Raw genomic sequence first — 13,990 nt, 5'->3', positions numbered from 1 at the left:
AATCTTCCTGTCCCTATGACAATTATGACAACCTACTTGTGATACAAAAAAGTATTTTTTTTCATCAAAATTATATTTACCTGTGCTAAGAACCGCTTCTTATTGGTCAGTGTGGTCAGGTGACTGCATTGACCAATGAGTGTTTGCAATTTGTGAGTGAAATTAAAAATTCATAGCACAGGGCTGCACAGGACGGGGGTACGGATAGTACACTACCGGTTCAGCAGAGGGGAAGGACCGTTTGCCGAAAGGTAAGTATTGCAGGGAGTGAGAGGGGGCCAGAGTGGGTGGGGAACAAGCCGGCTGCTGCAAGTGACCTGGGCGGCTGTACAGATGCCAAGATCACTTGTACAAAATGAGCGACAGCTCCCCTGCTCTACATTTAGCCCTGCTTGCCCACAGCTGGGCTAAATGTAGAAAAAAACCCTCCTGCCTGGCACACGGACCTTCATGTCCCAGTCGTTGCGCACCCCTGTATATATAATCCAGTATTTAACAACAGTATTGAAGTGGTAGGACTATAGGGGGCACCAGACATATTAAAGTTTATGCTGATAGTACACAGCAATTTAGAATCTGAAACACTGATTTATATGAGTTCACCATAAATCAGCAAAGGCAATTCCACGGTAAACACATTGCAACGTAATATATGTACCCTTAGTTTGCGGTCAAATTATAGACTTATTTATATTCGGCGTTCCATTCATGCACTGCAAAATGATGGCAAGATAATCACAGTATGTATTTTGTTGTATATTCTTTAGAATGTTTTGCTGTAAATACCTGCTTCTCTCTTGTAGATTTCTTCTCTAAAGGTACAGATTCAGTCCCAGGAGTCCGATGTGCAGGCACAAGAGGAAGAACTTAACAGAGCCAAATCAGAACTCAACAGATTGCAGCAGGAGGAGACTCAACTGGAGCAGAGTATTCAGGCTGGCAAAGTTCAACTAGAAACCATTATTAAATCATTAAAATCCACGCAAGAGGAGATCAACCAGGTAACTCTTGGTTTAATGAGTGAATTAAGTTAAAAATCCTCTTTAAACTTTACCCTGGAAACACTCTGCTCCCCAGGAAATGTTCCTATGCCTGTTTGTTATGCCATATGAAGGATATTAGTACATTTTTCCTATGAACAATGCTTGTGCTCATTGAAGCATGTCCTAACAACAATCTCATGAACACAGGTTTTTGGAGATAATTCTGCAATAGTTTTTTTTGTTCAGAAATAAAGTTTTATTGAGGTTTTTACAGAGACAAAATAATATCGATACAACAACAAAAACAAAGGACGTACATACAGCACATAAACCGAGGTCTCATAAATTATATATTAAGTCCGGGTCTTATAGCATAGAAGGCACTCATGGTGTAGGCACCTGTGAAATCCCTGAGCTAGGCACAATTTAAAGTGTGCCACCATGCTAGGCTAAGACCGTCACCCCACTGTCGGAGGCGGACCAATTCTTATGTCCGCACACCGCTTTAGTAAGTGAGTGGTGGAATGAGGGGGGACCTACGAAGTTGTCCCCAGGTTGGTTGGAGTGTTAGAGGGATCTATGTGGACTCACCGCAGTGACTGAAACTCCTCCGTATCCAGGAACAAAATCCATGACATCCATCTGGTCAGAAAGGTATCAGATTGGTCAGCTCTTTCTGCAATGAGCTCCTCCGATCTCATCAGGCGGCACATCTCTGCTGTCCATTCCGCAACTGGTGGAATGACAGTGGAGTTCCAATGGCGAGGGATTAAGGCTCTGGCAGCAATGATAAAGAATCTAAGCAAGGATTTCTTCACCTTAGAGATAGAGCCCGGAAAAAACGATAATAGAGCCATTTCCGGTGTAATGTGCAGGTCAATGGAAGTAACTCTGGAGTAGATATGTGAGATAACTCGCCAAAAGGGCAGAAGCAGAGGGCAACTCCACCACACATGGGCTAACGTGCCAAGTCCAGCCTGGCATCTCCAGCAGTTGTCTGGGTAAGTGGAGGAGATCTGGTGCATTCTAACCAGGGATCTATACCATCGGGTCAACAATTTTTAAAGTTCCGTTCTTGTGCATAAGTTGACATGCAGAGTTTGTGTGTAAAGCATAGACATTTGTGACGATCATCCTCCGAGAGGACGATTCCCATCTCCTGTTCCCAGGCGGAGAAGAAGTACAGGGAATCTCCGCTGTGCGCGGTGATTTAAAGCTTGGTAAAGTAGCGAAACTGGGCGTTGGATTGGTAGACCAGTGGCACATAGGTCCTCAAAAAAAGTGAGAGGCCTATAGAGAGCGCCCGATACGGACAGTGCGTCCACAAAATGTCAGAGTTGAAAGTAGGCCAGCCAAGAGGTTCGCGGAAGCAGGTTGGGGCCAGGCAGGGATGCTAGTGGCTGCAGGGTGGTTCCCAACAGACTCTGAAATACATAACAAGGTTCAGAGATCTTCCAGCACAAAAAGGTGGGAACTCCATATCCTGCCGGGAAATCCGGGTTGGCAAGGATCGGGGTCATTGGGGGCTGAGACGTAGATAGGCTATATCTGGAAATCGTGGTGTTCCACACCCGTAACACCAGGGGTGGAAAAAAGGGAAGACCCGAGCCTCGCGGTCGAAGAGCAGTCGGTAACCACGGAAGTGTGAATAACAGTACCGGGGAAAGGTCACGTTCCAGGGTGACCCACAACGCCGGGTCGCGGGAGTCAAACCAGGCTGCCAGATGGGATAGATGAGTGGCCCTGTAATAAGTCTCTAAGTCCGGGAGAGCGGCGCCCCCATGTTCCTTCTTCTTTATCAAGATAGTATATTGCAGTCTGGGCTTCTTATTCCTCCAAATGTATCGTAGGACCGCCGAGCGGATGCGTTTAAAGAAGCGGATCGGGAGACCAATAGGAAGGGTTTGGAACAGATAGAGGCATCGAGGTAGCAGATGCATCTTAAACAATGCGATTCTGCCAAACCAGGTATGGTGTAGGTTCATCCAGGAGGCAAGAGTGTCTTCTATGGATTGTAACAGTGGGGTGTAATTAAGCAAGTATAGGTCCGACAAAGTGGCTGGCACCTTAACCCCTAGGCAGGTAATGTAATCTGACCGCACTCGAAAGGGAAGTGAGTTCCGGAGGCTATCCCGTTCCGCAGGGGTAAGGGATACGTCTAGAAGTTCGCACTTTTGCACGTTCACCCGGTAATTAGATAGACCCCCAAATATTTTACATTCTTCCAACACCGAGGGTAGAGCCACCAGTGGGTCGGAAAGGTACAATAATAGGTCGTCAGCATATAACCCCATTTTATGGACTTGTTTGCCTATTGAGAGGCCTTGAATGGATTGATTGAGTCGAAGAGCATTTGCCAGGCGTTCCATGACCAGGATGTAAAGTAATGGGGACAGGGAGCAGCCCTGCCGGGTGCCATTGTGTATTTGGAACGGGGCCGAAAGCACCCCGTTCACCCGTACCTTGGCGTGGGGTCAGCAATAAAGTGCCATAATTTTATCCACAAAATCTGTAGGGAAGCCCGTCTGAAGTAGGGAGGCCCGCAGAAAGGACCACCCTACTCGATCGAAGGCCTTCTCGGCGTCCGCCGAAAATAAACAAAAGGGAGTGCCTCGCGACCGAGCGTCTGCAATAGTTACCACACATTATGGATTTGGTTATGCTGGATTAGAGTAATCCTATAATATCTATTTGGATGATATCATTTTCTCTTCAACCTATATGAGCCAATAGGCTCGGATGTACGGTATTATTGAAAACATATTTGTTCAAAGATGAGAATTAAGTTTAGCCCAGTGAGACATGCAGTGACTGGGTTGGTGTATTTAGGCATGTAACGGTTACAGCACTTGCAACAGACTAAAAAGAGCCCTGAAAAAGGACTAAGAACTAAACCCCCTATGTAATATATGATAACCAAAAATGTAATCAGCAAAACTTAAAGGTGACTCTGAGCTCAGTTGGCTGTTTTATTGGAGAGGTGTCCTTGGAAACCAATATATTAAATCCCACGGTTGGGGTTATGTCCCTGTTTTTTCATTATATAGACAGTGTAGCAAATAATTATTTGATCCCCTGTAGATTTTGTAAGTTTGCCCATTTACAAAGAAATGAAAGGTCTATAATGTTTTATCATAGGTGTATTTTAAATGATAGAGACAGAATATCAACCAGAAAAAACACGATACAAATGTTATAAATTGAGTTGCAGTTCAGTGAGTAAAATAAGTATTTGATCCCCAAGCAAAACATGACTTAGTACTTGGTGGAGAAACCTTGTTGGCAAGCACACAGGTAAGACGTAGTTGGTTACCAGGTTTGCACACATCTCAGGAGGGATTTTGGTCCACTCTTTACGGATCTTCTCTAAATCCTTAAGGTTTCCTGGCTGTCGCTTGGCAACTTGAAGCTTCAGCTCCCTCCATACATTTTCTATAGGATTAAGGTCTGGAGACTGGCTAAGCCACAATGTGCTTCTTCTTGAGCCACTGCTTTATTGCCTTGGTGGTATGTTTTGGATCATTGTCATGCTGAAAGACCCATCCATGACCCTTCTTCAGTGTTCTGGCTGAGGGAAGGAGGTTCTCATCCAAGGTTTTACAGTACATGGCCCGGTCCATTGGCCCCACAATGAGGCAAAGTACCCTATGTGATAGCAATAAAGTTAAATGTAAAAAATTAAATTTAAAGCATAAAAAAGTCCCCTGCCCCCCACATACATGCGCAAACATGAGTTGGGTGCGCCTACGTGCAAAAACGATGATTCCGCCTATTGAGCCGCACATATCGCAAACGTCGTAGTGAGAGTAATAATTTTAGGGCCATCAATCACTGTTAAAACTAAACTGATGAGCGATAAAAGCTTTTAAAGCGTCGCCTATGGCCAATATTGGGTGTGGTCGTTTTCTGCAATTTTGCAGGCGTGCGCAATTTTAAGGCTTCACAGGTCTGGTGTCTATTTTGTTTCAACATTTTCGGTAATAGTAATGTTTTATAACATAACGTAGGGGGGAAATTTTTTTTTACCGAAATGTAAGGTACTTTTTTCGTTATATGGTAAAAAATAAAACCCATAGTGGTGATTAAATACCACCAAAAGAAAACGATATGTGTCCTCAAAACATGATATAAAATTGATTTCAGTACAGCGTTGCATGACGGAATAAATGTCAGTCAAAGTACTTCAGCGCTGAACACTGAAAAATGGCCTGGCCAGGAAGGAGATTTAACACCTGGTCAGCAAGTGGTTTAAACTCGCCATTCTAGGAATCTGTTAAATAACTTGCTTTTCCCCCAACCAATTACATATATAGATATATAGATCTATAGATCTATATATCTATAGATATACACACATATAGAGAAGGGCAACTCAATATCAATATATTACTTGAATTTGTCACAAGGCAAGGTTTAAAAAATATATATATGCACCATCACTAATTTCCTACCTTTTTAATACAACTAATATCCATCAGAAAACAGCCTCTATTCTCTCTACGATTCCTCCAGATAAAATTGCATTTTTAATGTAAAATGACCATACAATTACATTGTTTTAAAACATGTTTCTTAACCCCTTGGCGCCGACTCCCAGCATCCTTAAGGGATGTTCACGCTGGGAATTGGAGACTGGCTTCCCTAGCATGTGATCACTGTGATCGGATGGCAGAGTAGTCTCCTTATCGGGAGCCCGTCCCACCAGCTCCCATTCGTAAACAGTGTCAGTGACAGCTCAGTCACTGTACTGGGAGTGCACTTACTAGTCAGCAATGGGCCAGCTGATGCACACATGCTTACAGCTGGTGGTAATGCCCACCCATTGTGTTTTTATATAGGGTGACCGTATGATAAAAGAAATGTGGGGCTGTTCACTTTCATTTCTGAAAATGCTGGCTGCCTGGCTGTCTTGCTCATTTTTCGGGGCTTCAAAACCTTTTTAATCACCCGTTTGCAGAGTAAAAGTTTTGACTAAACTTTCTGGAGATGGTTCACACCATCTCCAGACCAGATCTGGCATTTCTGCATGTTTTTGATGTGGTACGGTGCGTTTTTTTATTTTTTTATTGGTTTTGCTTGGGTTTTAAATGCGTTCCAATGTGAAAAAATGCAGCATGCTGTACTTTAACAAAAAAAAAAGCTCTGGAACTGAACGCAGCAGTGTGAACTGGCCTCATTTTAAACCATTAGAATTACTGTGCATGCCTTTTTGATGCAGGTAAGAAAACACTAGTCTGGAGATGGTGTAAACAGGCCCTAAAGCCAGAAGATTTGCAAAACAGCCAGATGACTAGCATTTTATATTTATGTGCCAGTGCAGCATATGCTTTCTCAGTCCTAGAAAATACTGCAGTCTCCATTATAAACTACTGGGCTGTATGTGAAGAGTGTAGGGGGGGAGGCAGCTCAGTAAAACATTTTTCATTATCAGAGCTGTTTAGTTGATCTGCTTGATGGGCAGTCAACTAGCCTTTTTAGAAGGGGATCAGCAATGGTAGCCTTACATATTTCAAAGTTTCCTTTTAATGTACAGTGGTTTGAAATAATAGAGGTATATGTTGTACAAAGTTCAGGAACGTCCCCAGACACTTTCTGTCTCACTAGCCACAAATGCCACCTGCACATTTATATTTACTCTAGTTTTTATTCGCTGAGAATGTTGTTTTTAACCTTTCAAGTCACAATGCATGTTTAGGGATGTGGTTTGTCTAGTGCTCATCCTCCTCATCTACTTTTTTGATACAACACATGCTTTTCTTGCTGTAATTGGCAGCAATATAAACACCAATATTTGTGGTATACAATTCTTATTTAACCCATTTTGTTAAAGCATTCATGTGGAAGTCTTGCTCCATATATTTTATTCCTGCCCTAAACTCCTAGCTTTCTGGTCTGAAGTGAAATGCATTACCCAAAAGCTCATGGATCCTGTGGGACCCTGCTGTCTTCCTCTTACACCATAATGCCTATCCCAAGCAATCTTCTAGGAAGTCTGTCTTACCACAATTACCACTGTGGCTCAGTAAGGTTTGATTGATTGTATGGAAGACTTGTCCTTCCTTCTGGAGGGTGGTTACTTTTGTTACCCATGGTCCCTGTGTGTTGTAAAGTAGCCACCGATCCAAGCTCGCTCCGCGGTGGATTACAGGCTCAATGCAAATACTAAACTAGATTGTCGTCCATCATGGGAGCGAGCTTGGAGTGGTGGCTACACCATGCTCACTACAGAAGGAAGGACAGTGTCAGCACCATTTCAGAGATGATTTGAGGATCTACAGCTGAGTGATACACTAATAAGGGTCAGTATTGTTAATAGTTTATCTTCAAATTGCAATCAAGTGCCTTAACTCCTGAGTTTAGTGTCACTTTAAATCTGGTATACCATGTGTATTATTGTATGCTTATGTCTCATATTCCTGGCCTCTCTAATACAAATTTGGAAAAAAAATGAAGATTTAAAAAAAAAAAAGTATTAACCTGAACATATGGTCTTTAACCTCTTGCCGTCCGCCCGTAGTAGAAAAACGGACGGACGGCACTGCTGCATTGGCGGGTTGCCGTTGCCAGACGGCATTTTTTTTTCTGCTCGCGCGTGCCCCCTAGCGGGCACGCACGGGCAGAAAAGACCCGTCCAATGCAAACACCCGGTACCGGGTGTTTCACATATAGGCGATCAGCGGGTCCATAGCCCGCCAATCGCCTATATGTGCTCGTTTGCGTCCGCATCTGCTTCATCAGCTTCTTTTGGGGTCCACAGGTGACTTTAGGGGTCCTAGAGACCCCTAATGTCTCCATAAAGAGGACCTGTCAGTGTGCCTTTGCTATTATATAGGTGGATTGTTTTCCCCCTATATAGTAGCAATAACAATAAGTGCAAAAAAATTAATATAAATAAAAATAAATAAAAGTCACATATAAAAAAGTAAAATAAAATAAAAGTCAGATATAAAAAAAGGGGAAAAAACCCCCCAAAATGTTTAACTCCCCCACCCCCACGTTTACGCGCCTATAAACGTAAATACGCGTCCGGTGCCCCAGCGCGCAAAAATTACAATTGCGCTACACATGACATATCGCCGCGAACGTCGCAGTGAGAGCAATCATTTTAGGGCCATCAATCACTGATAACACTAAACTGATGAGCGGTAACAGCTTTTAAAGCGTCGCCTATGGCCAATTTTGGGTATTATCGTTTTTTGAGGTTTTGCGCGCGCACGCAATTTTAAGGCTTGACATTTTTGGTGTCTTTTTACCCGACGTGACCCCGTCTTTTATATTTTACCAAAAAATTGGGTAATAATAAATGTTTTATCATTTAATATAGGGGAAACTGTTTTTTTTTTTTACATTTCGGTGATTTTTCCTTTTAATATAGTAAAAAAATAAAAACCCCAGTGGTGAATAAATACCACCAAAAGAAAGCTCTATTTGTCCCCAAAAAAGGGTATAAAATTAATTTCAGTACAGCGCTGCATGACGGAATAAATGTCAGTCAAAGTACCGCAGCGCTGAATACTGAAAAATGGCCTGGATGGGAAGGGGGTTTAACACCGCGGATGTCAACTGGTTAAACAGACAGCTATCAAGAATGCAAATCCATTTACTGATTGGAAACCCTTGTAAAATAATATGAAGCTTACATTCACTTAGTCTGGGTTTATGTGAATTTCATAGACTGGTGACTTGCAAATGCCCAAGTAAATAATTTGTTTGTTTTCACTTTGTTGGCGGGATTTCTGTGTTTAGTTAAAGTTTGATACCTGCTCCTAAACCCATTTTTAACTCCCTTTTTCGTGTCCAAGGGTCCCATGCAGAGTCCCTCCTTGCGCCTACAAATGCTTATCTGGTACAGTGGCTCTTGTATTCTTATTTTATACAGTAGAGGGTGTTTGAGACATGTCCAGCAGGCAAGTCTCCTTTTTTCATTTTAGTCCAAATTGGTATTCAAATTGCATTCTAACACAAGCCACAAATTCCAAGGGACAGGCGGCAGGCTACAGAGTTGGAACACTGTGTTTAGTGTGGGGGCTGCGTTTTGACATGCTTCACACTTGGTCACCGCAAAGCTCACTCTTCTTGCTGATTGGAGAGTTCTGAACCAGCGGAGGACTGTGGGACTGCTGCAGAGAGACCTCTGCTTTCACACAGCCTATTGTTCTGTTAGATGTCTGTATATCTGAATTTTGTTTACTCTTCAGTTGACTTTAGTATAGTAGCATTTACATTGTTCCTTTGACATTATTAGCACATGAGTTAACCTGCTTCTCTTTTATTCAGGCCCGAAGTAAATTATCACAGCTTCAGGAGAGTCAGCAAGAAATGAACAAAAGCATTGAGCACTACAACACTGCTCTCAATGGAGATCATGGGGGCAGTCTGAATAATCTTGCAGATGCTGAGACATTTTCCTCACGAGAGAGGCTGGACCTTTCCACATCAGCGGTGAGAAACAGCACTGGTTCAGGTCCTAAAGAAGCGGTTCCTGGTAACCAACATTTTCTAATAATTGCCCATTTGGTTCACTATTGACTTACCAATTCTCACTTTTCAGATCTGGATAAAATGAATGGCTTCTGAGAAACCCTGCTTTATAAGCACTTCACTAAAAGGAAATCAATCACTAATACACACACACACCAAAAATTATCTGCACTCCGGTTACATTAAAACAGCGCTTTCCGTAAAAGGAAATCAATCACTAATACACACACACACCAAAAATTATCTGCACTCCGGTTACATTAAAACAGCGCTTTCCGTTCAAGGCTACTGTCTCCCCAGTCACTGCTGTGCTGGTGTGAACGTGTTATGTCAGTTCATTTGTAACTGAAGTGTGAGAAAAAAATGGATGCCCCACTTTTGATTTGCAAGAAAGAAGAGCAGCGTGCAGTGATTTTTTTTTTTTTTTGTGTGTGGTCTGAGGGTGTGTGGTGGCGTTATTTATCGAAGACTTTGTGCACAGTATGGAGAAAGTGTTTTGTCATGAAGAAGTGTGTATGGATGGATAGAGAAGTTCAAGGAAGCTTGCGCAAGTGTTAGCCATCAAGAAGGAACCGGGCGCCCCGTCTGATGACAACATTGAGCGTACATGTGAAATTATTCTGTTGAATAGACAGGTGACAGTGGATTATATGGCAAATCATTTGCAAATCAGAAAGCAGCCCTACAAGGAAGCAGATTCACCTTTGATGGAGAAATTAAGATAGTGGTGCATTTGCTCAGCCTAAAACATTTTTTAATGAGGGAATATAAAAGCTTGTTGACAGATGGGCAACGTGTATTAAAAAGCAAGGAGATTATATCAAACAATTATGTATTTGTCTTTTCTAAAAGTTGATTAAAATAATTTTTGACTCTCCCTCTTATACACACACACACACACACACTTTTTAAATTTAACATGGTTATATGTAAGATTATATACTAGCATAACTCGGAACTATAGTGGGCCGTTGAACTTGGCAGTTATATTTATTGCCTCAAAGCTTTGTTTTGAAAGTTGTAAGCTTATTGCTTCTGCAGTACGCTTACGTTACCTGTAAGAAAGGGTGTGCCAAGGACCACTGCTTTCAGATCACTGAAAGAGTGGAATGTATACCTATAAGTATTTTCCATGACGTCAGGTTCATTAATGCAGGTTTCATTGATTAGTAATATAACGGGAAGACAACAATTCAGAAGTAGATTTGGTTTACCTTGACACTGGATTATTTGTGCAAACAAGGAAAGTTCCAAGCTAATGATGTGTTTTTTCATTCCTCATAACATTCTAATGTATGTCCCTTTTACTTTAGTGCTCAACTGCTTGCAGTATAATGAATACTGCTTAATGGGAAACACATGAAGCATATGACAAGTTTTCATTGCTGTGTTTGTTTCAGGAAAATCTCAAATTGATTTATAAATAGCTCATTCTTCATTTTTCTTTTCTGCAGGATGATCCATTTAAAAGTAAATCCCAACTTTTCAACAACAGCAACAACCAAGACCTCTACTCTGACCCATTCCAGACTGAAGATCCCTTTACTGCAGACCCTTTTAAAGGGGCAGACCCATTCAAGAGCAGTAGGTTCATGACAGTGTTCTAAAGAGCTATGCATGTTGGATTCTAAATAAAATAACCTGATGAGTTTAATACTCATTGCATTACACACTGCGTTAATGGTCCTTTTTTCCATCAGATCCATTCGGCGATGATCCTTTTAAAGAAAGTGATCCCTTTCATGCTCCCCCTACTGAAGACCCATTCCAGAAGCCCAGCAAAAGTGATCCTTTTTCTGCTGACCCTTTCACAAAGAATAGTGTCCACTCCATGACCCTGCCATTAAAGGTGAGAAAAAGCCAACCAGATGGATTTATTTAACAGCCCTTTCTATATCCTTTTTATATCTTGTGTAGATGGAGCATTTGTTGTGTTAACCAGAATTCTGTCCATGGTAACCAACAGGTCTCAAGGCAATTCCCACTTTTAGTAAGTAGTATGTCTCCATTGATGAAATACTGGTCCCTCTCATAGTAAACCATGATTTAAATGATTGAGACTTAACAATTTGCTAATTTGCATTTGTTTCTTCCACAACAGTCTGATCCTTTTGAGAGCAGAGATCCTTTCTCCTCTTCAACACTGCCAAAGAAAGAATCAGGTGAGTAGGCATTATGTTAACATGTTCAGCACTTTAATTCCATAGATTTTATGATGAAACATGGTGTTAATGCTAGGTTTTTGGGCAAGGCTTTAGGCTAAAAAAGGTCAATATGTGACCGTGTGTGATGTCAAGGGCTAAGTATAGTGATCTAGAGAACAATGTTTTGAGTACAAGGAAAGAAGTGATGTTTTCCCCTCACATATTTTAATAGCGTTATTGGATTTATTAATCCAAGAGAGTTTGCTGCATGAAGCTGAGTAGGATGCATTGGTGGAGCAGTATTACAATATTTATTTTCTTTATGTTTAAAGCCCCACTCCTAGTTCAACCCCCCCCCCCCCCCCCCCCCTGATGCACAGGGTCCTCTTCGGATCTTCTCCCGGTGGTGGGCGCTACAGTGATGCAGAGAGTGACGCTATTATGATGACAGTGACACCATTCCCTGCATTATTACACTGCAGATGTGGAGCACCATGGTGATGCCCCCTCAGGGAGTGAGTCCATGAAGCCCTGCAATCACAGTATGTCTTTAAAATCATTCCTAAGACATGTTTTTTTATATTGTTTATTGTCCCCAAATGGATGTATATTTCTACCTGTAGTTTAGGACATTATTCTAAATATTTCATTCATTGTGTACACTTTTTTTCTTTTCCTTTTTTAAAGGTTTTTTTTTCCTCTTCCATGGTTTTAGCTTCCTGGAGGCAGTCCTTTAATAGTTGCCCATCAAGTCATTACTCCTCCAATAAACCTTGCTGTACACCACTCCTGTAAAATTGTGAGTTGAGGACTGAAGTCCTGAACTTGAAGGGATGCCTTTTGTAGGCTTTAATTTTCTCCTCCCTTTAGAAAAGTAGGGAGAAAGTAACTGTGCCCCTTTGTAGACTGATATAGATATGTCCTGTTGCACTCCTTACCAATTCCCAAGAATAAACCTGAAAGATCAGGCGGGTGCTTGAAATGACCAGGTGTGGCACCGTGAATGTCACATAGAGCCCAGAAACGTCACCAGCACACCATTTTGACGTCATTCTGAGCCTGATGAAGGGGACCTGTGAGGCCCTGAAAACGTTAGCATTTGAATGACTACAAGTGTCATTAAATTGATTTTTTCCCCCGTCTAAATTGTGTGCTGGTGACGTTTCTGGACCTTTTGTAGCCCGAGTCATGCTGTCCACCTTTTGGAGCTGGAACAGCTTGTTCAGAAGATCGAAACATATGTAAATAACAAAACTCCTGGAGGTATTATGAGACAGCGGTCTGCACAAAGATGCATAGGGCTTGTGGTGTGGTTGAAAGCAACTCCCGAAGGAGGAGACGAGTAGTAAAAACTCGGCCGTTTGGGAGATAGTGCATTTGATTGATGACACAATTGTTTTTTATTTATACAGCCAAGGACACTCCTACTTTCTGCAGAAATGGAAATTCACATTATGCATATTTTACCTGCTGTGCATAGCGTCAGATTACCTGCATTTCTTGTAACACAGCAGGTAGAAATGAGATGCACATTGTATGTCATCACCTGACCGTCACAATTACTATGGGCAAACATATGTAGATACCTCTTCATATTATTGCGTTCAGCGGTTTCCCATGAAGGGTTCTGCTAATGCTACAGCATACAAAGACATTTTCAGCAATTGTACTCTACCAACCTTGTGGTAACCATTTAGAAAAGGCCCTTTTCTGTTCTAAAAAGGCGCCTATGCACAAAGTTCGGTCCATAAAAACATGTTTGTTGAGGAGGCCTTGAGTGGCCTGCACAGAGTCTTGACCTAAGCCCTATTGAACACCATTAGGATGAATTGAAATGCAGATGGCGGCCCACGTTTTCTTGTCCAACATCCATACCTGACCTCACAAATACTCATTTGGTTAACTGGGCACAAATTTCCACTGGCACACTCCGCAATCTGGTGGAAAGCCTTCCTAGAAGTGGAAGACTGTTATAGCCACAAAAGGGGGAGGGGGACCTTCATATAATGCTCATGGTTTTGCAGTAGAATGTCCAACACGCTCAAATTGGCGTGATGGTTAGGTAGCCACAAACGTTTGTCCATATACTGTATTTGCAAGCATGTGAGACTTCGTATGTGTAAATACTATACCAGGCATGACTTATGTGGTGGAAACCAAAATCTCAACATGCCAGGAATTGTAGTTCCACAGAAGCTGCTCCATCCCAGGCCAACCATCCCACCTTTGTCTGTAAGCTGGAAGTCTGGGAAGCCGTTATGTTTATTTTTTATTTTTTTTATTGAGGGGAATTTCTCAAAACTGGAGCAGACAAAATCTGGAGCAGTTGCCCAGGGTAACCAATCAGCTTTTTTCTTCAGTTTGCTTAGTTAATATTGAAAA

The 13,990-nt window shown here is 42.0% G+C and overlaps 1 protein-coding gene across 1 annotated transcript in view; it reads left to right on the top strand.

The window, feature by feature from the left end:
• The window catches only part of EPS15L1 (epidermal growth factor receptor pathway substrate 15 like 1), a 108,860-nt gene that overhangs the window by 31,637 nt on the left and 63,233 nt on the right, over nucleotides 1–13,990 (top strand). The window contains exons 15-20 of the mRNA XM_018568089.1: nucleotides 804–1,001; nucleotides 9,261–9,425; nucleotides 10,919–11,048; nucleotides 11,165–11,313; nucleotides 11,431–11,454; nucleotides 11,566–11,626. Coding sequence (XP_018423591.1) covers nucleotides 804–1,001; nucleotides 9,261–9,425; nucleotides 10,919–11,048; nucleotides 11,165–11,313; nucleotides 11,431–11,454; nucleotides 11,566–11,626 — 727 coding nt within the window. The remainder of the gene's footprint in view (nucleotides 1–803; nucleotides 1,002–9,260; nucleotides 9,426–10,918; nucleotides 11,049–11,164; nucleotides 11,314–11,430; nucleotides 11,455–11,565; nucleotides 11,627–13,990) is intronic.

Source organism: Nanorana parkeri, unplaced genomic scaffold, assembly GCF_000935625.1.
Source record: "Nanorana parkeri isolate BGI_ZX_2015 unplaced genomic scaffold, ASM93562v1 scaffold1135, whole genome shotgun sequence".
NCBI lineage: Eukaryota > Metazoa > Chordata > Amphibia > Anura > Dicroglossidae > Nanorana > Nanorana parkeri.
This window is presented reverse-complemented; position numbering and strand designations above follow the sequence as displayed.